The sequence below is a fragment of the Podarcis filfolensis genome (assembly GCF_964270895.1).
Source record: "Podarcis filfolensis genome assembly, chromosome: 9".
NCBI lineage: Eukaryota > Metazoa > Chordata > Lepidosauria > Squamata > Lacertidae > Podarcis > Podarcis filfolensis.
Window position 1 is genome coordinate 68354543 of NC_139610.1, and position 18677 is coordinate 68373219.

The window sequence follows — 18677 nt, forward strand, 5'->3', positions numbered from 1 at the left end:
ATTTTTCAGAAATCCATGCTGACTATTGGTGATCACAGCATTCCTTTCTAGGTGCTCACAGACTGTTTGCTTAATGATCTGCTCCAGAATCTTCCCTGGTATTGATGTCAGACTGACTGGGCGGTAATTATTTGGGTCCTCTCTTTTCCCCTTTTTGAAAATAGGGACAACATTTGCCCTCCTCCAGTCTTCCGGGACTTCGCCTGTTCTCCAGGAATTCTCAAAGATGACTGCCAGTGGTTCTGAAATCACATCTGCCAGTTCTTTTAATACTCTTGGATGCAGTTCATCTGGCCCTGGAGACTTGAATACATCTAGACTAGCCAAGTATTCTTGTACTATCTCCTTAGTTATTCTGGGCTGTGTTTCCTCTGCTGAATCATTTGCTCCAAATTCTTCAGGTCGGGCATTGTTTTCTTTATCGGAGAAGACTGAGGCAAAGAAGGCATTGAGGAGTTCAGCCCTTTCTGTGTCCCCTGTTTGCATTTCACCATCTTCTCCTCTGAGTGACCCCACTGTTTCTTTGTTCTTCCTTTTGCTACGAACATACCCATAAAAGCCTTTTTTGTTGCTTTTAACCTCTCTAGCAAGCCTGAGTTCATTCTGTGCTTTAGCTTTTCTGACTTTGTGTCTACACGTGCTGGCTATTTGTTTGAATTCCTCTTTGGTGGTTTCCCCCCTTTTCCATTTTTTGTACACATCCTTTTTTAATCTTAACTCAGTTAAAAGTTCTTTAGATAGCCACCCTGGCTTCTTTAGGCACCTTCCATGTTTCCGTCTCATTGGTATTGCCTGAAGTTGTGCTTTTACTATCTCCCTCTTAACAAACTCCCAGCCATCATGAACTCCCTTTCCTTTTAGTATTACTGTCCATGGGATCTCACCCAGCACTTCCCTAAGTTTTATGAAGTCGGCTTTCTTAAAGTCAAGAAATTGAGTCCTAGTATGCTTGGCTGCTCCTTTCCGCTGTATAGTAAACTTCAGAAGAGCATGATCACTCGCGCCTAATGATCCTTCCACTTCTACGCCACTAACCAGGTCATCAACATTGGTTAGGACCAGATCTAAAATGGCTGTTCCTCTTGTTGCTTCTCCCACTTTCTGGACAATGAAGTTGTCTGCAAGGCCAGTGAGGAATCTGTTTGACCTTATGCTCTTGGCTGAGTTTGACATCCAACAAATATCCGGGTAATTGAAGTCCCCCATTACTACTATCTCCCTTCCTTTATGTCCTTCTTTCAGGAATCTGGTTGGCAACTTTGAGAATGGGATGCTGAACTAGGTGACCTCTGACTTGCTCTAGCAGGGCTCAAGCCGTTGCTACGTTATGCAGAGAAATTGTATTTTACCTCCGTAAAGGGGTGAGCACTATATTTCTGTGTGACAGAAGTACAGTGGTACCTCTGGTTATGAACTTAATTCTTTCCGGAGGTCCGTTCTTAACCTGAAAGTGTTCTTAACCTGAGGTACCACTTTAGCTAATGGGGCCTCCCACTGCTGCTGCGCCGCCGTCATGCGATTTCTGTTCTCATCCTGAAGCAAAGTTCTTAACCCGAGCTACAGTGGTACCTCGGGATACAGACACTTCAGGTTACAGACTCCGCTAACCCAGAAATAGTACCTCGGGTTAAGAACTTTGCTTCAGGACGAGAACAGAAATTGTGTGGCGGTGGCGCGGCGGCAGCAGGAGGCCCCATTAGCTAAAGTGGTACCTCAGGTTAAGAACAGTTTCAGGTTAAGAACGGACCTCCGGAACGAATTAAGTTCTTAACCAGAGGTACCACTGTACTATTTCTGGGTTAGTGGAGTCTGTAACCTGAAGCGTCTGTAACCCGAGGTACCACTGTACAGAAAAGGTGCTATATGTGAACCTGTGTCTGCAACACATCTGCAATTTTTACAGAAATGTTTGGATCAGAGATTTATGTTTTTAAACACAACTGTCATGGTCTGCCCCTGTTTCTCAGACCAAGGTTAGGCTTGAGTTTTAAGGCTTTAAATTAATTCTACAGGCATCTTCCAAGTCAAACACATTTTTCTCCACCATCTGTGGCACAAGGCAGGTTTTGAGCTCTGTATTGTCTGCCTTGAAGCCCATAAAATTCCCCCAGGGAGCTGGTTTTTGCACTGTAAACCAAACTTTGGTTTGGTGAGACTGTGTGAACAAGCAGGTTCTCAGAGAGCTTCCTCTGCAGTCTTTTTTGCTACACTGCACCATGGTTTGACTTAACACACTTGTCTTGTGGTTAAGGCCTCTCCAGAATAACTGTGAGTTTGTTCTGCTAAGGTTTGTTCTTGTGTACAGCTCATGGTCATTAAAGTATGATCTTAACCACGACTTCTGGTTTGGACAACATACTAAATTAAATGAAAAAGAAGATTGCCAACAAAAAGGACAGAAACGAACGTTTCCTTATTTTTCTGCTGTGAAAAATGATTGACTGGGAAAATTTGTCCGGACAAACCATGGTGGGGTGGGGGTGGGGAAGCAAAGTCTTGTCTTTATCTTCTTTTAGTTGTAGATTAGGACAAAGGGCAAATGCCGTTTGGTGTAGAAACATTTTTCCACACCTAAGGGCTGTTTCATAAGCACAGACAAGGGTTGTAAACTCCTGACCTGTAGGGTAGCTTCTTTAGCTTTTAATAGCTGTGTGTGGGAGAGAGGCCCAGCAGGTGCATAATTAAATCTCCACCACCGTAATGATGGCAGGTTGAGCAGCTGCAGGATTTCGCATTAAATCAACACTGTTTTGAAGGGAGATCATGCAGGAACTGGAAAGAGCGGGTTGCACGGGGCTCCCTTGAGACATTGCGTCAAACCACAATTAAATAAACTTTACTTTGTCTTGAAGATCTGAATAGACAAACCACGATTTGCAGTTGGCTGGCAAACCATAATAAAAAAAATTCTGTTTATTATTTATCAGGCCTTATTTTATTTCCCCTCCATAATATACCGGTAGTCAAATCACCAAAAAAATACAAAACAATAATTTAGTACCAGAAACAGTACCTCGGGTTAAGAACTTTGCTTCAGGATTAGAACAGAAATCATGCTCCGGTGGCGCGGCAGCAGCAGGAGGCCCCATTAGCTAAAGTGGTGCTTCAGGTTAAGAACAGTTTCAGGTTAAGAACAGACCTCCGGGACGAATTAAGTACTTAACCTGAGGCAGTGGCGTAGCGTGGGTTGTCAGCACCCGGGGCAAGGCAAGTAATTTGCACCCCCTAACCCGTGGATCTGCGCCCCCTAACCCGTGGATTTGCGCCCCCTAACCCATGGATTTGCCCTAACCCCAGATGTTGCGCCCGGTGCGGCCGGCCCCCCCTGCACCCCCCACGCTACGCCACTGACCTGAGGTACCACTGTAAATGACTTAGCTAACATGAATTCATACTTTTTTTAAAAAATGTTTCTTTAAATTATTGATCTAAATTATGGAAAAACTATACTGTGCATTCGAAAATATTGTGTTACTTTTACAATAATCAACAAAAATAACAAAATTTCCCCCCTTTGAAGCCATAGTTGCTGGTTTATGCTCACGGTGGTTTTGTGTGTTGTCTGAATTCATGTCTCGGTTACTGCCATTGCTCTACTTCTGGGGGCTAGGGGGCGGCGGCGGTGGTGTGGCTGGAAATGTAAACAGACTTTGAAAAGCTGGTATCACTGGATCATTTCATCAATTCTTATTGTTTTGAATTTTATTGTGTTATCATCTTCCTTAGTGGGTCATGCAAACTGCTATTCTATTTTATAAGGGTAGGGGGCATTGAGGATGGAGTGGGTGGTGGCCCAAAAATGTTTGGGGACCACTGATTTAAACGATAAACATCTCTGGTATAGAGGTGAAATTGAACTGAGTGGTTTCTTTTTTGAATGAATGAAGACCACTGTTCATTCGAGACCGAAGAAGCAGTCACGAAAAGCACAGCTGGAATCAGAAAAGATGCTCCCTGGAATCCATTTGGGCTCCACAGTTGCAGAGATATTTGTGGCTCATGCGTAGCAAATAATAAACAGCGGGAGGCATAGAGACATGTTTCTAGTGGATACTCTGCCTTTCTGAAACTGCCTTTCCCTATATCATAGAATCATAGAAACATTGAATTGGAAGAGACCCTGAGGCTCATCTAGTCCAGCCCCCTGCAATGCTTATGTTCTGTGTACAAATCCGACTGTATTTCCACAGGGGTTGGTTTATAACCAATATGCAAAACCAACTTTAATCCAGTGGGAGAATGTGCACCAAAGATGAGAGATAGTATTGTGTTGATGGCTGGTTTTTCTGTTTCTTTGCCTTGGAGCTGACTGCTGCTCCTAATGCATACCCAGTTGTTTGTTTGTTTGTTTGTTTTATTTAAACAAATGCTAATTTATATCATTTTAAATTGATGTGATGCATATTTTATTTGGTATTTTAAAGGCCGCCAGGCCAAAAATCGGTATATAAATAAGCCATAACATGTAAAAAGAGGAGGGAAAGAACTTTGCAATACTTTTGAGACTAATGGCTTTGTTGTGGCACGAATTTCTTAATGAAATATCTGATGATGTAGATGCTTGTTCTTGAAAGCTCATACAGCAGCGCTTCTTTGTAAGTTCATCCTTACAAAGTCTCTCTCAACTCTCTCTCTCTCTCTCTCTCTCTCTCTCTCTCTCTCTCTCACAGGTGGATAAAGTTTGAGGAGAAAGTGGAACAGGGTGGAGAGAGGTGGAGCAAACCACACGTTGCCACATTGTCCCTTCACAGCTTGTTTGAGTTGAGGACGTGTATAGAGAAAGGGTCGATCATGTTGGATCTGGAGGCCTCATCGCTCCCTCAGGTAGTAGGTAGGTGCTTTCGAACGCAGTGCTCTGGACTGTCCTACATCGCAAGAACCAACCTGGTCCGTTGAATGGGATGTTGGATCTGGGCATGTGTTTATTTTACGCTGCTTTTCAGCAAAACAGCAACAGCAACCAAGCTTCCTGGGGTGGGTTGCAGATCAATGAGAACAATATGGCCTCTACCGTCAGACTTACAATCTAAAAAGACATAACACAAAAGGAAAATGGATTTTGAGGAAGGAGGAAACAAGCAAACTTGGGTACCAGTTCTTTTAGGTGCAAGTTAATTGCCTACCGGGATGGAAACAGTTCAAGGAGAGGATGACCCAAAAGTTGCTGGGGTCTCAGCTGTCTTGATAGTGTGTCTGTTCATCTCGTTCAGTATCTTGGATAGTCTACAAGATATGAGTGGGGGATCTGTAGTCCCCTAGATGTTGTGGGACTCCTAACTCCCACTTTGTATACCTCTTGCTAGTTTCTTTGTTGTTGTTGTTGTTTAAGGATTAAAACACATCAGTGTACACCAACCTTTCTCAACCTGTGGGTCCCCAGATATTGTTGGACTACAACTCCCATCATCCCTGAGCTCTGGCCTTGCTAGCTGGGGGTGATGGGAGTTGTAGTTCAACAACATCTGGGCACCCACATGTTGAGAAAGGTTGGTGTAGAGGGTTGGGCAATATATCAATCCATTGTCCAAAACTGGTTTGAAGTCCATATCATGATACCTGTTTCATAATTTTTGACCTGGCAATATATCGCACATCATGATGTGTATGTGTGTATGTGAGTGATGCAAAACAAAACAAAACAAAACAAAAAACAACAACAAACAAATCCTGAAGCCAGCCAGTGCTTCTACAAAGCGCCACCCTTATTTCAGACATCGTGATATATCAGTATATCGCAATGTTTCGCTGGTGGTATATCATGATGTTGAAAACCAGATACTGCCCAGCCCTATGCGTATGTGAACTTACACATACCAGCCTACTCTGAAACCGTTTTTATTTTTGTTTACATGGATTTACTCCTTTTCTTCTCTCCCTGCCTCCCCCTCTCCCCAAATCCTCGTGTTTGCAGAGATGGTTGTTGACAACCAGATCGAGACAGGCCTGTTGAAGCAAGAAATGAAGGACAAGGTCACTTACACCCTGCTCAGGAAGCATCGCCACCAGACCAAAAAATCCAACCTGCGCTCCTTGGCCGACATCGGGAAGACTGTCTCCAGTGCAAGTAGGATGTTTACCAACCCAGATAATGGTAATGCAGAAGCCAGTGGGCTTTGGCCTTCCCGTAGAGACCCACCGAAACCCTGCTCCCAACTAACTCCATCACCATCTCATGGCAACGCATCTAACCCCACGAGTAGAGTAGCAGACCATACTGACGGATGTATCAGTTATGGGCTCTGAAGGCTTCTTAATGCTGTGGCGCATTGCTCTAACCATATCTCCGTGGGCTAACTGAGAAGAGACATGGGCGCGCTTCGTTTTCGTTAGTCTGCTTTAGTCAGTCATTTCGGTAAAACACTTGGCGTGACACACGCACAAAACGCACAACACAAACAACGATGTGTCCTCCAGAATAGAATCGGGCTGCATCCACACAGCAGCTCATCCCGTTTCCCTGACAGTTAATTTCCTCATTATATTGGAACGTTCATGTGGTGTAAAATCAACTTCCAGAAATGGAATACAAGCTTGGCACTCATTTCCATGTTATTGGCTTCCAGGAAAAAAAAAATCTGTTTGCAAACAACATGGAATTGAGTTCTAACCTTGCACTACGTCCCACTATATTCCCAGGAGTGGCTTTTATGTCACGTGAATGCAGAAATAGAAGGTGGAAATTACCAGTTAGGGAAACGTCAGGAAAATGGGAATGAGCTGCCACACGAATGCAGCCTATGACACATTGAGCTATCTAGAATGTGTTAGACCGTAACGGCGGGTGAAAATTGTCCCGAAGTCATTTTGAGTGTTGGTGTGCAAAATAGCAGATGGGCTGTGTAATAGTCCTCTGTGAGCTCGGGTGTCTCACCCATGGTCCTCTGGGTATTGGAGGACTCCAGCGCCCATCATCCCCACCAGCATCATCCATGATCATGGATGATGGGGGTTGTAGTCCAGCAATATCCAGAGGACAGGTCCCATCCCAACCCTGCAGCTCCGGAGGCTTTTGTTAGAATTCTGGGAAACAAGTGCATTAACTGGAAAGAGAGGGATCCTCTCTACTCCTCAAGTATGAAAGGTCAACAGTTCTATAGTTGAGTTGAGAAACTTCAGAAACGCAAAAAAGGTGAACAGAGCAATCATCAGCTATATTACTACAGGGGTACCTCGGTTCTAGAACACAATGTGTTCTGGAAGCCTGTTCGGCTTCCAAAACATTCAAAAACTGAGGCGCGGCTTCCCATGGGTTGCAAGAGCTTCTTGCACTCAGTGGAAGTTGTGTTGCATGTTCGGGTTCCAAAATACATTCAAAAACAGAAGCATTTACTTCCGGGTTTTCAGCGTTCGAGAACCGAAGCATACGACAGTGGAGGTGTATGGGAACCTAGGTAACACTGTTTTCTGAAATCTCATGATTGAGTGATGTTGTCTATTGGGGGGATCAGCATTGTTTAAGGCCGTGCATCCCTGCTGGGATGAGAGGGGACTTTTCTTGCTTCTCAACATGCGAGGGAAAAATAATCTGATTGAAGAAAAGAGGGAGAGAACCACTAAGGCCAAGAATCATGGCTTCTCATATGATCTCAACAAAACTTGCAACATGTGAATATTCATCCCCCCCCTCCACACTTTATTATTCCAAGAAGCGCTCCTTCTTGGAATGCAGGTGGTAAGTTGCATCTTTTTAATAAAAAGTACTTGGCTCAAGGCTGTGATAAGCAAAATGTTTTATCTGTTGGGGAAATTCCTCTTGGTAAGTATACAAAGTAGCCTTCTTCAGCCTGGTTCCTCCATCCAGATGATTTGGACAATATTTCCTACCAGCACAGATGTAGCAGCTGAGCCAGATGATGGGAATTGTACTCCAAAACATCTGGAAGGCACCAGGTTGAGGAAGGCTGATTTAGAGAGAGTGGAGACAGGTATTTCTGGCTTCAGTGTGATGCACTCTGCAGAAGCCAGAGCCAGTTGTTGTGAACCTTCTTAAATTCTAACACTGCAAGTGGCGCAAGAGCTCTCCATGCAAAGAACAGAAAATAATGAATTGCATGTAAAAATAATAATGAGCATGCTGGGGAGAAATCTTCCAAAATAGTCTGCTCTTATATTCTACTTTTCTACGAGGAAATTACAATGCATGGGATTATTGAGTATTTTACTATTGAACTCCCCATCTGCAGACTTTAGTGGGGTAGGCCTAACATGGCAGCATAATATGATTGCTGCGAATGTGCAGATCGGCTGTTGGACTTCAGTTGACCTGGCTTGTTGAACCATAGCATGATCCGAGACTTTTTAAGATGCAGACTTCGGAAGGCAAGGTGGCTTTTAAGTCCGTGCCCTACCATTCATTTTCTAGTGGATATTAGGTGCCTTAGGGCACAATCCTGTGACACTTTCCTGGAGAGTAGGCACCCATTGAGCCCAGTAGGGCTTATTTATGAGCTGCTGAAGAGAGAGGTTTCTCTCTAGCAAAGAAATGCAGCAAGCTCATTCAGGAGGCAGAGAGCTCTCAGCCCTTCCACTCATTTTTGCGGGCTCATTTAGAAGTCTGTTCTTGCAGAGACGATGCAAGGATCACAAGATTATGCATGTGAAAGGTTTGGAACACTCCAAAGTGCTTCGCAGCAATGTGTTGCCAAGAGCATGCTTACAGGTGTGGAGCAGACACCTGCTTTGCACGTAAATGGAAGGCACACAGAAAAACATCCTGCACTTAAACCTGTGGCCTTCCACAAGTAGACTGAGCAACAAGGAATTACATACCCCAACAGATGACACAAGGGTGAAGCAAAAGGTTGGGCTCAAACCTAAAATCATATGCATGTTACCAAGTATCCAATAAGAATAATTTAAAGTAGCAAATCAGAGAAAAGCAAATAATCATTGTAATCGGTAAAATGGATAGTCAACCTTCCACGAGTACATCATCTCTCAATCTTGTTCAACAACCTAGTACAAAACTTTTGAATTCTTTATATACTGTTTATTAAATTCCTGGCCCATCATGAGTGCTTGGTTTTATTCATTCATTTTTATTCATGTGTACAGCTCCATTAATGTGCATGGTCAATAAACATAGATCAATAAAATGAATAAATGAAACACTCATGTAAAACGCAACATTTGATCAAAATTTACCATTGAAAGCCAGCCCTCCAAAGGGAACAAGTTGCAATCCTCACTCCCCAGTGTAGATAACCCTGATTTGCATGATGACTTGCTCATGTTTTAGGAAAAAAGAAAACATTCCATGTGGTTCATTCCATATATGTTGATTTAGAATATTCTATAAATTTGTTGGCATGCAGTGATTTGTAGTAAATCTGTTGCTAAAGCTATGCTGTTTAAATCTGCATCCAATAATTGATTCTGACTGTAAATCTTATGTCCAAGCAAGTGGAGCTTTCATTGAATTATGTGGCTAGCACTGTGTAATTTTGTCTCTAGAGGTGGTTTCACCCATCTCGTGTTTGGCTACTCTGTCCAATGATAAGTTCTTCTGCTAATTTTTTTTCTTATTAATGTAAATTAGTAGCATCTTTAGCAAGGGTTGTGTTCATAGAGTCCTACATTCAACTATTTCAGAAGCCAACTTGCTGCAATGCTATCCAGAGCAGCCCTAATAGGGAAGGATGGGAAATTAAATAACTGATGGTTTATCTGAAGCGAGACAAACCATGAGCCTGGGTCCAGATAACATGTTAAGCTTAGCTCCAGGTACCATGGCAGCAGCAGAACTGGGAGAGGAATGCAGTGGTCATAGTTTCCTCTCTTAGTGCCGCTAAGCTATAGTTTGGCTTAGCGTGACGTGTGAATTATGTCATTGGCAGATTCATGTGGAGGAATGCATTCTTTAAGTTGTTCCCACTTTGCTGATGGGAAGCTGAGGTCGGGGAGAAAGTTGCTTGCCGCAGCGAGTCCATAGCAGAAGCTGGATTCCGCATTCCTCACATCCCAAACCCCATCTCTTTGTCCTTTAGACCCCATAGACTCTAGAATATTTTATTTGTTAAGAAAGTATTTCAATGCAAATGTTCGAGAACTGGGTCCATCTCCAAATGCTGCTCTTTGCCAATCCTTGTGTTTGGTTCCAGGCTGCTTTGCATATACTGCATATTTCTGCATGCTCCATATTTCCTGCAGATCTTTTCCTTGGTGCTTTTGTTTGCTATAGTGCAAACAATAAACTTGGTGCTGTAAACAGGTGAACAAGATGGGATGGGAGCGAGGGAATTGACATAGCAGGTGATTTGGTGAGGGAGAAGATTTAAAGAACTGCTTGAATGAGCATTTAGATTTTGGTTTAAGGATATTTTTACTCAAGTGGGACTTTCATTGGGCTGGTTCTCACCATGGTTTAGTGTTACATGCACAAGCTAGAATAAACCTAGGGTTGCCATACGTCCGGAATCTCCCAGACATATTCGGAATGCTGCTGTCTCTTACAGTGTCTGGGTGGAAATCGGTAAAACCCAGATGTTTGGCAGCCATGTTGGCTCAAAAATGGCATTTTTCTCTGCGATTTTGAGCAACAAACTTTTCACTGTTTGAAATATGGCAACAAGCTTCTCCTGTGTGGAATGACCAGTAGGAGAATATTCTGATGTTTAGATTTATTTTAAAATAATATTGGCTGCTTGTTCTGTATGAACCAGACACTGAGGTTTAAAACAAACTCTAGTCCTTTTCTAAACAAACAGACTACAATACCTGTGTTTTGCTGATTTCAACAACCCTTCAGTTTCTTATTTTGTATGTGACAACAACCCAGGATTAGTGGAAAGTGAAACCAAATTCTGGCTGCACAGGAGGAGAAGCTCAAGACTTTGCTCAGGCTGGTTCTAGCTTGGGAACACAGTGCAGCTAAACCATGGTTTAGTGTTACATGTGAACCAGCTCGTTGAATTACGTGGGCATGCTCAGTAGCACTGGTAGAACAGCTGCTAGCAAGGAGAGGCTGAGATAATTCAGAAAAGGCTTGCTGAGAGTCTGGTGGGCCTTGAACCAAGAATCTGAGGGTCTGGGAACAGAACTAGGAAGTTACTGTGGACTCAGGCATCATAGTCCTTTGGGACATGACTGGCCCTATGGGTCTTCTGTATTGGCCATGGCAGTGTTTCTCAAACCTGGATCTCCAGCTGTTGTTGGATGACAACTCCCATCATCCCTGGCTGGCAGGATCAATGGTAAGGGATGATGGGAGCTATAGTTCAACAACACCTGGAGACTCAAGTTTGAGAAACACTGGGCTATGGTATGGCAGGTGAACAGAGCAGGGCTTTGGGTTGGTGTAGTTCAGTCAGAAGCCAACAGCTTGAGCTATTGACCTAAGGACTTTCCTCCCAAATATTGATTCAAAGAGAAATGCCTTAAAAGTTGAGCTAGTAGCCATGCTAGAAATTATTTTTTTATCTCAATGCTACCCTTTAGGATAAAACAATAGTTTGGAAACATAGAATTTATCATTTATTCATCACAATTACTTATTCAAACTGAAAGTTGTTAAAAATGCATTGAGGCAGCAGTTGACAATAAGGCGTGTTGTTGGACAGAACAATGGGGTTTTATTCCTTTAAGTGTCATTCAGGTTATTCTAAGTAGCTGAATAATGCATCAGCAGAGTTTAGAAATAATGAGAGTAGAAAGAGGAACAGAAGGGGAAGGGTGTGCGAAAGAAGAGACGTTTCTCCAGGTGATGCAAATCATTGGCACGTTATTTGAAGTGTTACAAAATGGAATACATCCCCCCCCCCCATTGTTGTGCATGTTGGCTGTGAGTAACAGCCAAAGAAACCGCTTTCTTTCTAAATTCTTCAGATGTTTTCTGGGTACCGTTGTCAGGTTGCGGGTTACAAACCAGTGACAGCAAAAGTTTTGGCCATCTCTTACGACCTTTGGTTGCAGAATTTGCCATGGTTATTTACAAAGCGTTAAGCCACAGAAGCATCCGACAACCTATTCATTGGACGTAGGTGTTCAGAAGGAATCCCATTCACAGAATACTAGAGTTGGAGGGACCCCAAGGGTCATATAGTCCAAGAATCTCAGCTAAAGCATCCACGACATATGGCTGGTCATCCAACCTCTGCTTAAAAACCTCCAGGGATGGAGAGTCCACAACCCCCTAAGGGAGTCCATTCCACTGTCAAACATCTCTTACTGTCAGAAAGTTCTTCCTGATGTTTAGTTGGAATCTCCTTTCTTGTAACTTGAATCCATTGGTGGCAAAATAGGACATTGCAGCCCATGTAATACATTCGTTATTGGGCAAACTAGGAATATTTACACTCGGACATTCAATTCCAATGTCATGGAAAAACACTATTTCTCCCACAAACTACTATTTCAGCTTCAAGTGAGTGATCTTGCTTAATGTCCTTACATCTCTACATAGATCAACAAACAGATGCTGCCATAAGTGAGCATTTAACCTGCAGTGCTCAGGTATCAACTCACATCATCCCCAGCCAGCATGCATCTGTTTGATTGCTAGGATAAAATACAGTACTGTCACTCAGAGGTAATATTTTTCAGCCTAGGGCTCATTCCCAGAGGTTAGCTTCCAGATCTTCATTAGTGAGGGGAGAAAAAAAACCAGTTGTATGAATGAGCCACCCAGTTGAAGGCCAAATCCCTATGATTCTGAACTAGTTTCTTGGATTGAATCTGAGTAAGTTGTGGCAATTATGTGTTTGCACCTTGCCATTTCCTCTTTCTCCTTTTATTTTGAATATTTAATATCTGTATATACAGACGTCCTTCACGTTTGAGGGTTGCAAAAGGGCAAATATCACAAAACACTGAAAATGCACTCAGTGCCACGTTTTCTACATGTACACGGCAAAATCTGGTGTTGGAACGGTCTCTAATTGACCTGCGGATGTGCGTAGCTCTCTGTGGTGTGTTAACACGAGTGTCTGAATGCTTTTCTGTCTTAACTCTCTTGCTTCTGCAGCTGCTTTGGCCTTTCTTTTTCTCCTCTGCCTTAACTCTGCTGTCTTCCTCCTCCTCCTCTTCCTCCTCCTCCTCTTTGCTGCTGCTCTCGAATGTGTGCTCTTCCTCCTGCTTGCGACTCTAAAGCCCGCAGCCCGCTTGAGAGTTCTGTGCCCTGCCTAGCAACCCGCACGTTGGATGATGAAATCCGGGTGCAGCGCAGCCCCAGCGTGGGATGGCTAAGTAAGTGGATGACGGGAAAGGAGTTGCACTTTCCAGGGAAACGGTGTGCATGAAGGGGGTGTGGTTGTGTGTCAGGGGATCAGTCTGGAGATGACGACGGCATGCAAAAATGGTGGGCTTCCAAGGAATTAAAGCTCCAAAATACATCTTTGCATGGGGAAAACTGACCCTATCCTTGAACCGGGAACTCTGTGAGCTAAGATGCTTCTGCTACTGCAGACTGCAAGGATAGGGGAATGCAACAGCATGCCCTGTGACTGGCAGGCGGACTAAGTACCCCAAAACCATCCTTCTAGTTTAGTTTGGTCAACAGAGCCATACCACATGGTTGCTACAAGCCAGTCTTAAGTCCACTGCTCTCTAAACTCGCTGACCTCAAGGACCCAGAACTAGATGTTCAGGTAGAACTGCCCTTGGCTGTAGCCTGGCCCCAAACCATCTGTTTGACGTCGTATCTAGGTTGGTTCAGTGCAGGACAGCTGCAAAGTTGGGGTGTAGGACCTGATTTCCATGATGCTACTGAATTGAACTCACCAGGCCTCCTTGTGTACATGACCTGATAATTTCCTTGCAGTGGTGGTGAAGGTTTATCACATATGGAGAGTTACAATTCAACTTCCCTCACTAATGCAGTGATTAAGGATGTTGCCTAGTGACTTGTTAATTCTATCAAGTTGTGCCTGAATAGAGGTTTGGACCATATCTCAACCCAACATGGAAGCACTACATGCACAAGCTCTGTAATTGATTTTACCCTCTTATTTATTTTGCATGTTCTTTATGTGACTCAGAGGCAAAAACAAGCTGAAGATGAAGGGAGCCTCCATGGGATTATTATGTGCCCCCAGCTAACCAAATCAGGATGTTTTTGTTTTACACTCATGTTGATCCTAAATCTGTAGCTCAGTCAACATGCTGCTTCTTGCATTATCTTCAGTTAGTAGAGTGAGCAAATCTTTCACCCCTTCTTTCTGTCAGCTTTTGGTTTAGATGTACATAAAAGTTCAAACTTTTCTGATCAAGGCCTCTGGAAACATAACCTTTTGCATGTTAGTGAAGTCTCCTGGCTGGCCAGTTGTGATCTTAATGGAATCCAGCCAAAATTAAACACCTATTGAGTCAAGTGGGGAGAATCAAGAATTTCTCCAAATGAAATTGTTGAGGATAAAAGAGATAAAAGAGCCATATATATATGTATTCTGCCATTGCTTGGTGTTGGTACTTGCTTTAGCAGATAGCGGCCGTCTTATATTGAGCTTTCAACTACCCTTCATGTAATTGGCAAACTGCCTTGCTCAGGTATTGCTGTGGCCCGAGACTCTGTGTGTCCCTTAGCAAACGGTATTTTAACAGACCTTGGTCTTCTTCTTGCAGGCAGCCCAGCCATGACGCACAGAAACCTGACTTCCTCTAGTTTGAACGACATCTCTGACAAACCTGACAAAGAACAGGTAAGCCTGGAATTCCTGATCATCATTTCCTTGCAAAGATGTACCGGGAAAGAATGTGATGCTCAGGAGGAGATGAGCACTTTAGGATGAAGGGAAAATGTGAGCAGTTGCAATTTTTAAAGCACTGGCTGTTTTAAGAGGCTATCGTCTTATTGCCAGTGTTGCGTTGAAGGCTCCTGACTTGGTGGTTTATCACTTTGCCCAAGAGATCTTGCAGAATTCTTTCAGCTTTTCAATAGGCCAAAGCAAGCCTGCCTGCCCTTTTTCTGTTGGAGAATAAAGCTCTTAATTTCTAGAGTTTTTCCTCTATCTTTCACATAAGGAGGTCAAATGCAAGTGGTGCTGCAGGTCTAAATTCATTCCCCACTGCTGCCCTTCCCTCATACTCTTGCTTGCATTCAAACTTCTTAATTATCAATCGCTTTAGAAAAATTCATCCTTAACTAAGACAAGGAGCAGGAACAAAGCTTAGATGAAGATAAACAAGGTTTAGCAAATGATGGAAAAGTTCGATTGGCCTGTTTTGTTTATGTGTGCGTAATCAGTTGTAGGTTTTTGTTTTATGTTACACCAGCATTTGACAACTTGGAGCCCTCCACCCCGGAGCTCTGAGGAATCCTATCCCAAGTTCAACACCAATTCCTCCCATCGATCCCAACACACACACACACACACACACACACACACACACAAAGACACAGCAAGGTTCTGGTGAGCTGAAGTACTGCAAATGGTTTTGTTAATCTCATAAAATTAACAAAGAAATCATTTTGATGGGGTGGGTGGATGAGGGTGTTGATTTGATCGTGCTGATCCTTCAAATTCTATCTCACACCAGACAGATTCAGGTGATATGTGTGTGCTTTTATTTATATATATATATATAGAGAGAGAGAGAGAGAGGAGTCAATCTAAGTGCAGCAAGGGAATAATACATTATTTAGTGGCATCTTGAGGTAGATGAAAAGACCTTTGTCTTTCCCATGATGGCTGACTGGCTTGCATTCATTAGTTTGCTGTGCTTCCTACAAGTTTGACAATCCTCAAGGCTTTGTTTTGAAATGCCATTCTGTTCAGAAAATAAATACCGAAAAATTGGAGAGCTGTATCACTCTCTTGTTTTGTTTTGCTTTTTTGTCCACCGGAGGCTAGGGGGTGGGGTAGTATGTGCTAATATACTGACATTTCCTTATTGTTTTTATTTTCCTTATTATTATCCTTATGCCCATGACAACCTCATTTGCATCAGGATGGAAACCCATCCTTCCTCAAACAGAGAAAGCGATAAAACTGAGCAAAGACGCTCATCTGACCTACCCTAATAGGTCATGTTTCATTGTAGGAAGCTATGGCTATTTATGACAGTCAGCCAAACAGAACGGACACTGAGGTCACCATTCACTTCACGTTAAATCATTTAAATCCCATCGACTGCAGAGAGAGGGGATTAGGTCCATGCAGCACTCGTCTATATAGTGGCAGTTAAATATACTCTGTGCTTACTTCCCAGCTCATCTAGAAACCCTGTTCTGCTCAATCCATCGCTGCTCTTTCAACTGCACAGAATATTTTAAGTTGTGCAATGGAGCTCTCCACTTCTCTTCTCTGCAGCCCCCTGCCCTCCACACCCTCAAATTTTTCTCCATAGGTTTGTGGAACCATCCAGAAAAGACTCAGGGTGCATGATGGGAGAGGACAGGATGGGGAAAGACCTGTTACATGAGCAGAACTATACTTGTATTACATTAGGTATCGCCCCATAAATTTGGTCATCTAGTAAGTGGTCTTGCTTGGTGCCTTCGCACGTGTACACAGAGAATAAAAATAAATAATTTCAAATTGCCTACTTTGTCTCTAAGCAGATGATTTCATGTTCCAAAAGGTTTGTGTATTCCGTGTCAGCTAAACTTAGGTTCTACAAAATTTCTGTTTCACCACAGGCCGACATGATTTCTGGCAGCCAGTTAGCATGCATCTTTATTCAGGAACTGTATCAGTTAAACAATGGGATAACTGATTTATATTACTGGTTTTAGACAAGCGTTTGTCTCACTGATTTTTAACTCCCCGTTACTGAATCAGTCTACCCTGATCATGTTTTCTGTTTATGGGTTCAGCCACTTTGCTCATGTCCAGAAAATAGTGTTTCTATTTCTTTTAGTGACCCTGGGATTTCTAGTGTGAAAAACCTGCAAGTGTGTGGTATCAGAATAGTGGACTCAGTTATGCAATGTCATAAATGAGAATGTTACAGTCAGCAGTATGGTAAGACAGTAACCAGGACTCAGGTTAATCTGTGTTCCAGTAGGGCCTTATTTATTTATTTAAAAAGCACCCAGAGCCGTTCAGAAGTTGCTGGAGATGCATTTTTGTTGCCTTGGGCAGTCCAGTTGCCTAACTTGGTGTCTGCTGGTGCTACAACAGTGCTGGATACAAGCCAGTGAGGGCAATAGCCACGGAATACAGTTTGTGTGTTTGTGTGTATACATGCATGTGGATCCACATGCTGGAGAAGACTTGTGTGATAGGACCCCTGCTTTTTAAAAATGTCCCTCATCTGGTTTTATTTGAAAACAGAAGCAGACTCTAGTATCTTCCAACATAAAAGACCCCAAATTTATTTCTTAACTCCCTCCTGTTTGGGGATTATGCGAAGGCTCCACAGGAAACCGGGTTCCAAGTGCTTTCACCCTCCCTTAACGGTGTCGCTGTTCCCAGAACCCTGCAGAAATCTTTCAGTTCTCTGTGCTTTGTTTAAATGTCCTTGGCAAGCCCTTATGGACGATGAATCTCAAGGACCTTCCCCCCCCCCACAATCTCTCCTCCTCCCCACACCAGCTAGCATTTTAAATGCATGCAAGTTAAATAAACTTTGGGTTAAGCAGCATTGGGGGCTGTGCTTGCTGCTCAGCTTCACGCAGTTCCATATAGAAACCGCAGGAGAATATGCACGGATGTTTACAAACGCTCTCAGAGCACGTTGAAGGGAAGTGGGTTCCTCTGCCTTTGGGGAAAAGTGCATGCTTAAGATGCATAATGTGTTCAGATGAGTGTAGCCAGCTGGACCATTGATTTGATGATTTACACAAAAAACCCTTGTCCCCAGTGTTTGCAGCACTTCCCTGACTCCTGTGTTTCCATATCAACAGTAAAGTCTCTCTCTCTCTCTCTCCATTCCTCTGCTGCTGGCCAAAACTAATTCTAAAGTTTAAAAGAAGTTGGCCTGGATGGAGGGGGGGTGTACCCCATGCTTGGTTCTGCTAGAGATGTTTCCAGGACTTCCTGCTTCTCGGAGCTCAGTTCATTGATGGATTGTGTAAGGGCCTGTTGCAGCCTCTCTTTTCTTTCTTCTGTCTGTGCTGGCGATTGTTTAACCTTCCCCGTTGCTGGGACTATCCTAATTACCGTATCTGATTGCCACGGTGACCTGGATTCACCCTAGACCAGCCTTGCCCCACCTCAGCGGAGGGCACCAAGTTGAGGAAGGCAGACCCAGAGAGGACTCTGGTGTAGGAGGGAGAGCGCAACTTTTTGCTTTGACACCTGTTTGAAGGGAAGCCAGTTTACAGGTCGCCAGCTAAATTTCAGAAGATATGCTGTCAGATCTCTGAACTAAGAGTGTCAGGTGCAAAAAGGGCAGTAGAGAAAGCAGAGGGAAATGAAGAGGGAACGGAACGCAGGGTGCAGCTGTGAAATTTCCGTAGAGCTTTCTATGAATTATAGCTTGGACATTCCAAATTCTTCACATTCCTCAGTGCCTGCATCAAATTCCTAGGAAGCCAGGTGGTTAGATATCTGGGGTTTCCACCCCACCTCCTGCTCTTCTGATACACTGGATATTTCAGAGCAGAGCTGAGTAATGCCTTTGGCGCCAAGCCATAACAATGGTGAGTTCATGATAGGAGAGATACAGGTCCCTGCAACCCTTGCCTTGGTTTCTCTTCTGTTCAGATCCAGGCCTGGTTGTATACTATATGGTAGGCTGCTGTGTTTTCTGCATGCGCTGCTCATAGCGTGACTTGGAAGCTCTGCATGCCTCTTTCC

General features: G+C 43.5%; 1 protein-coding gene across 9 annotated transcripts in view; it reads left to right on the forward strand.

Moving 5' to 3' along the window:
- Positions 1-18677, forward strand: part of SLC4A4 (solute carrier family 4 member 4) — a 352153-nt gene that overhangs the window by 107656 nt on the left and 225820 nt on the right. For 4 of the 9 annotated variants that reach the window (XM_083571040.1, XM_083571042.1, XM_083571035.1 and 1 more), the window contains 3 exons: positions 4671-4831; positions 5912-6091; positions 14557-14633. In XM_083571040.1, coding sequence (XP_083427166.1) covers positions 4671-4831; positions 5912-6091; positions 14557-14633 — 418 coding nt within the window. Of the gene's footprint in view, positions 1-4670; positions 4832-5911; positions 6092-13086; positions 13183-14556; positions 14634-18677 lie in introns of all 9 variants that reach the window. The other 5 variants (XM_083571041.1, XM_083571043.1, XM_083571037.1 and 2 more) reach the window with 2 other exon arrangements.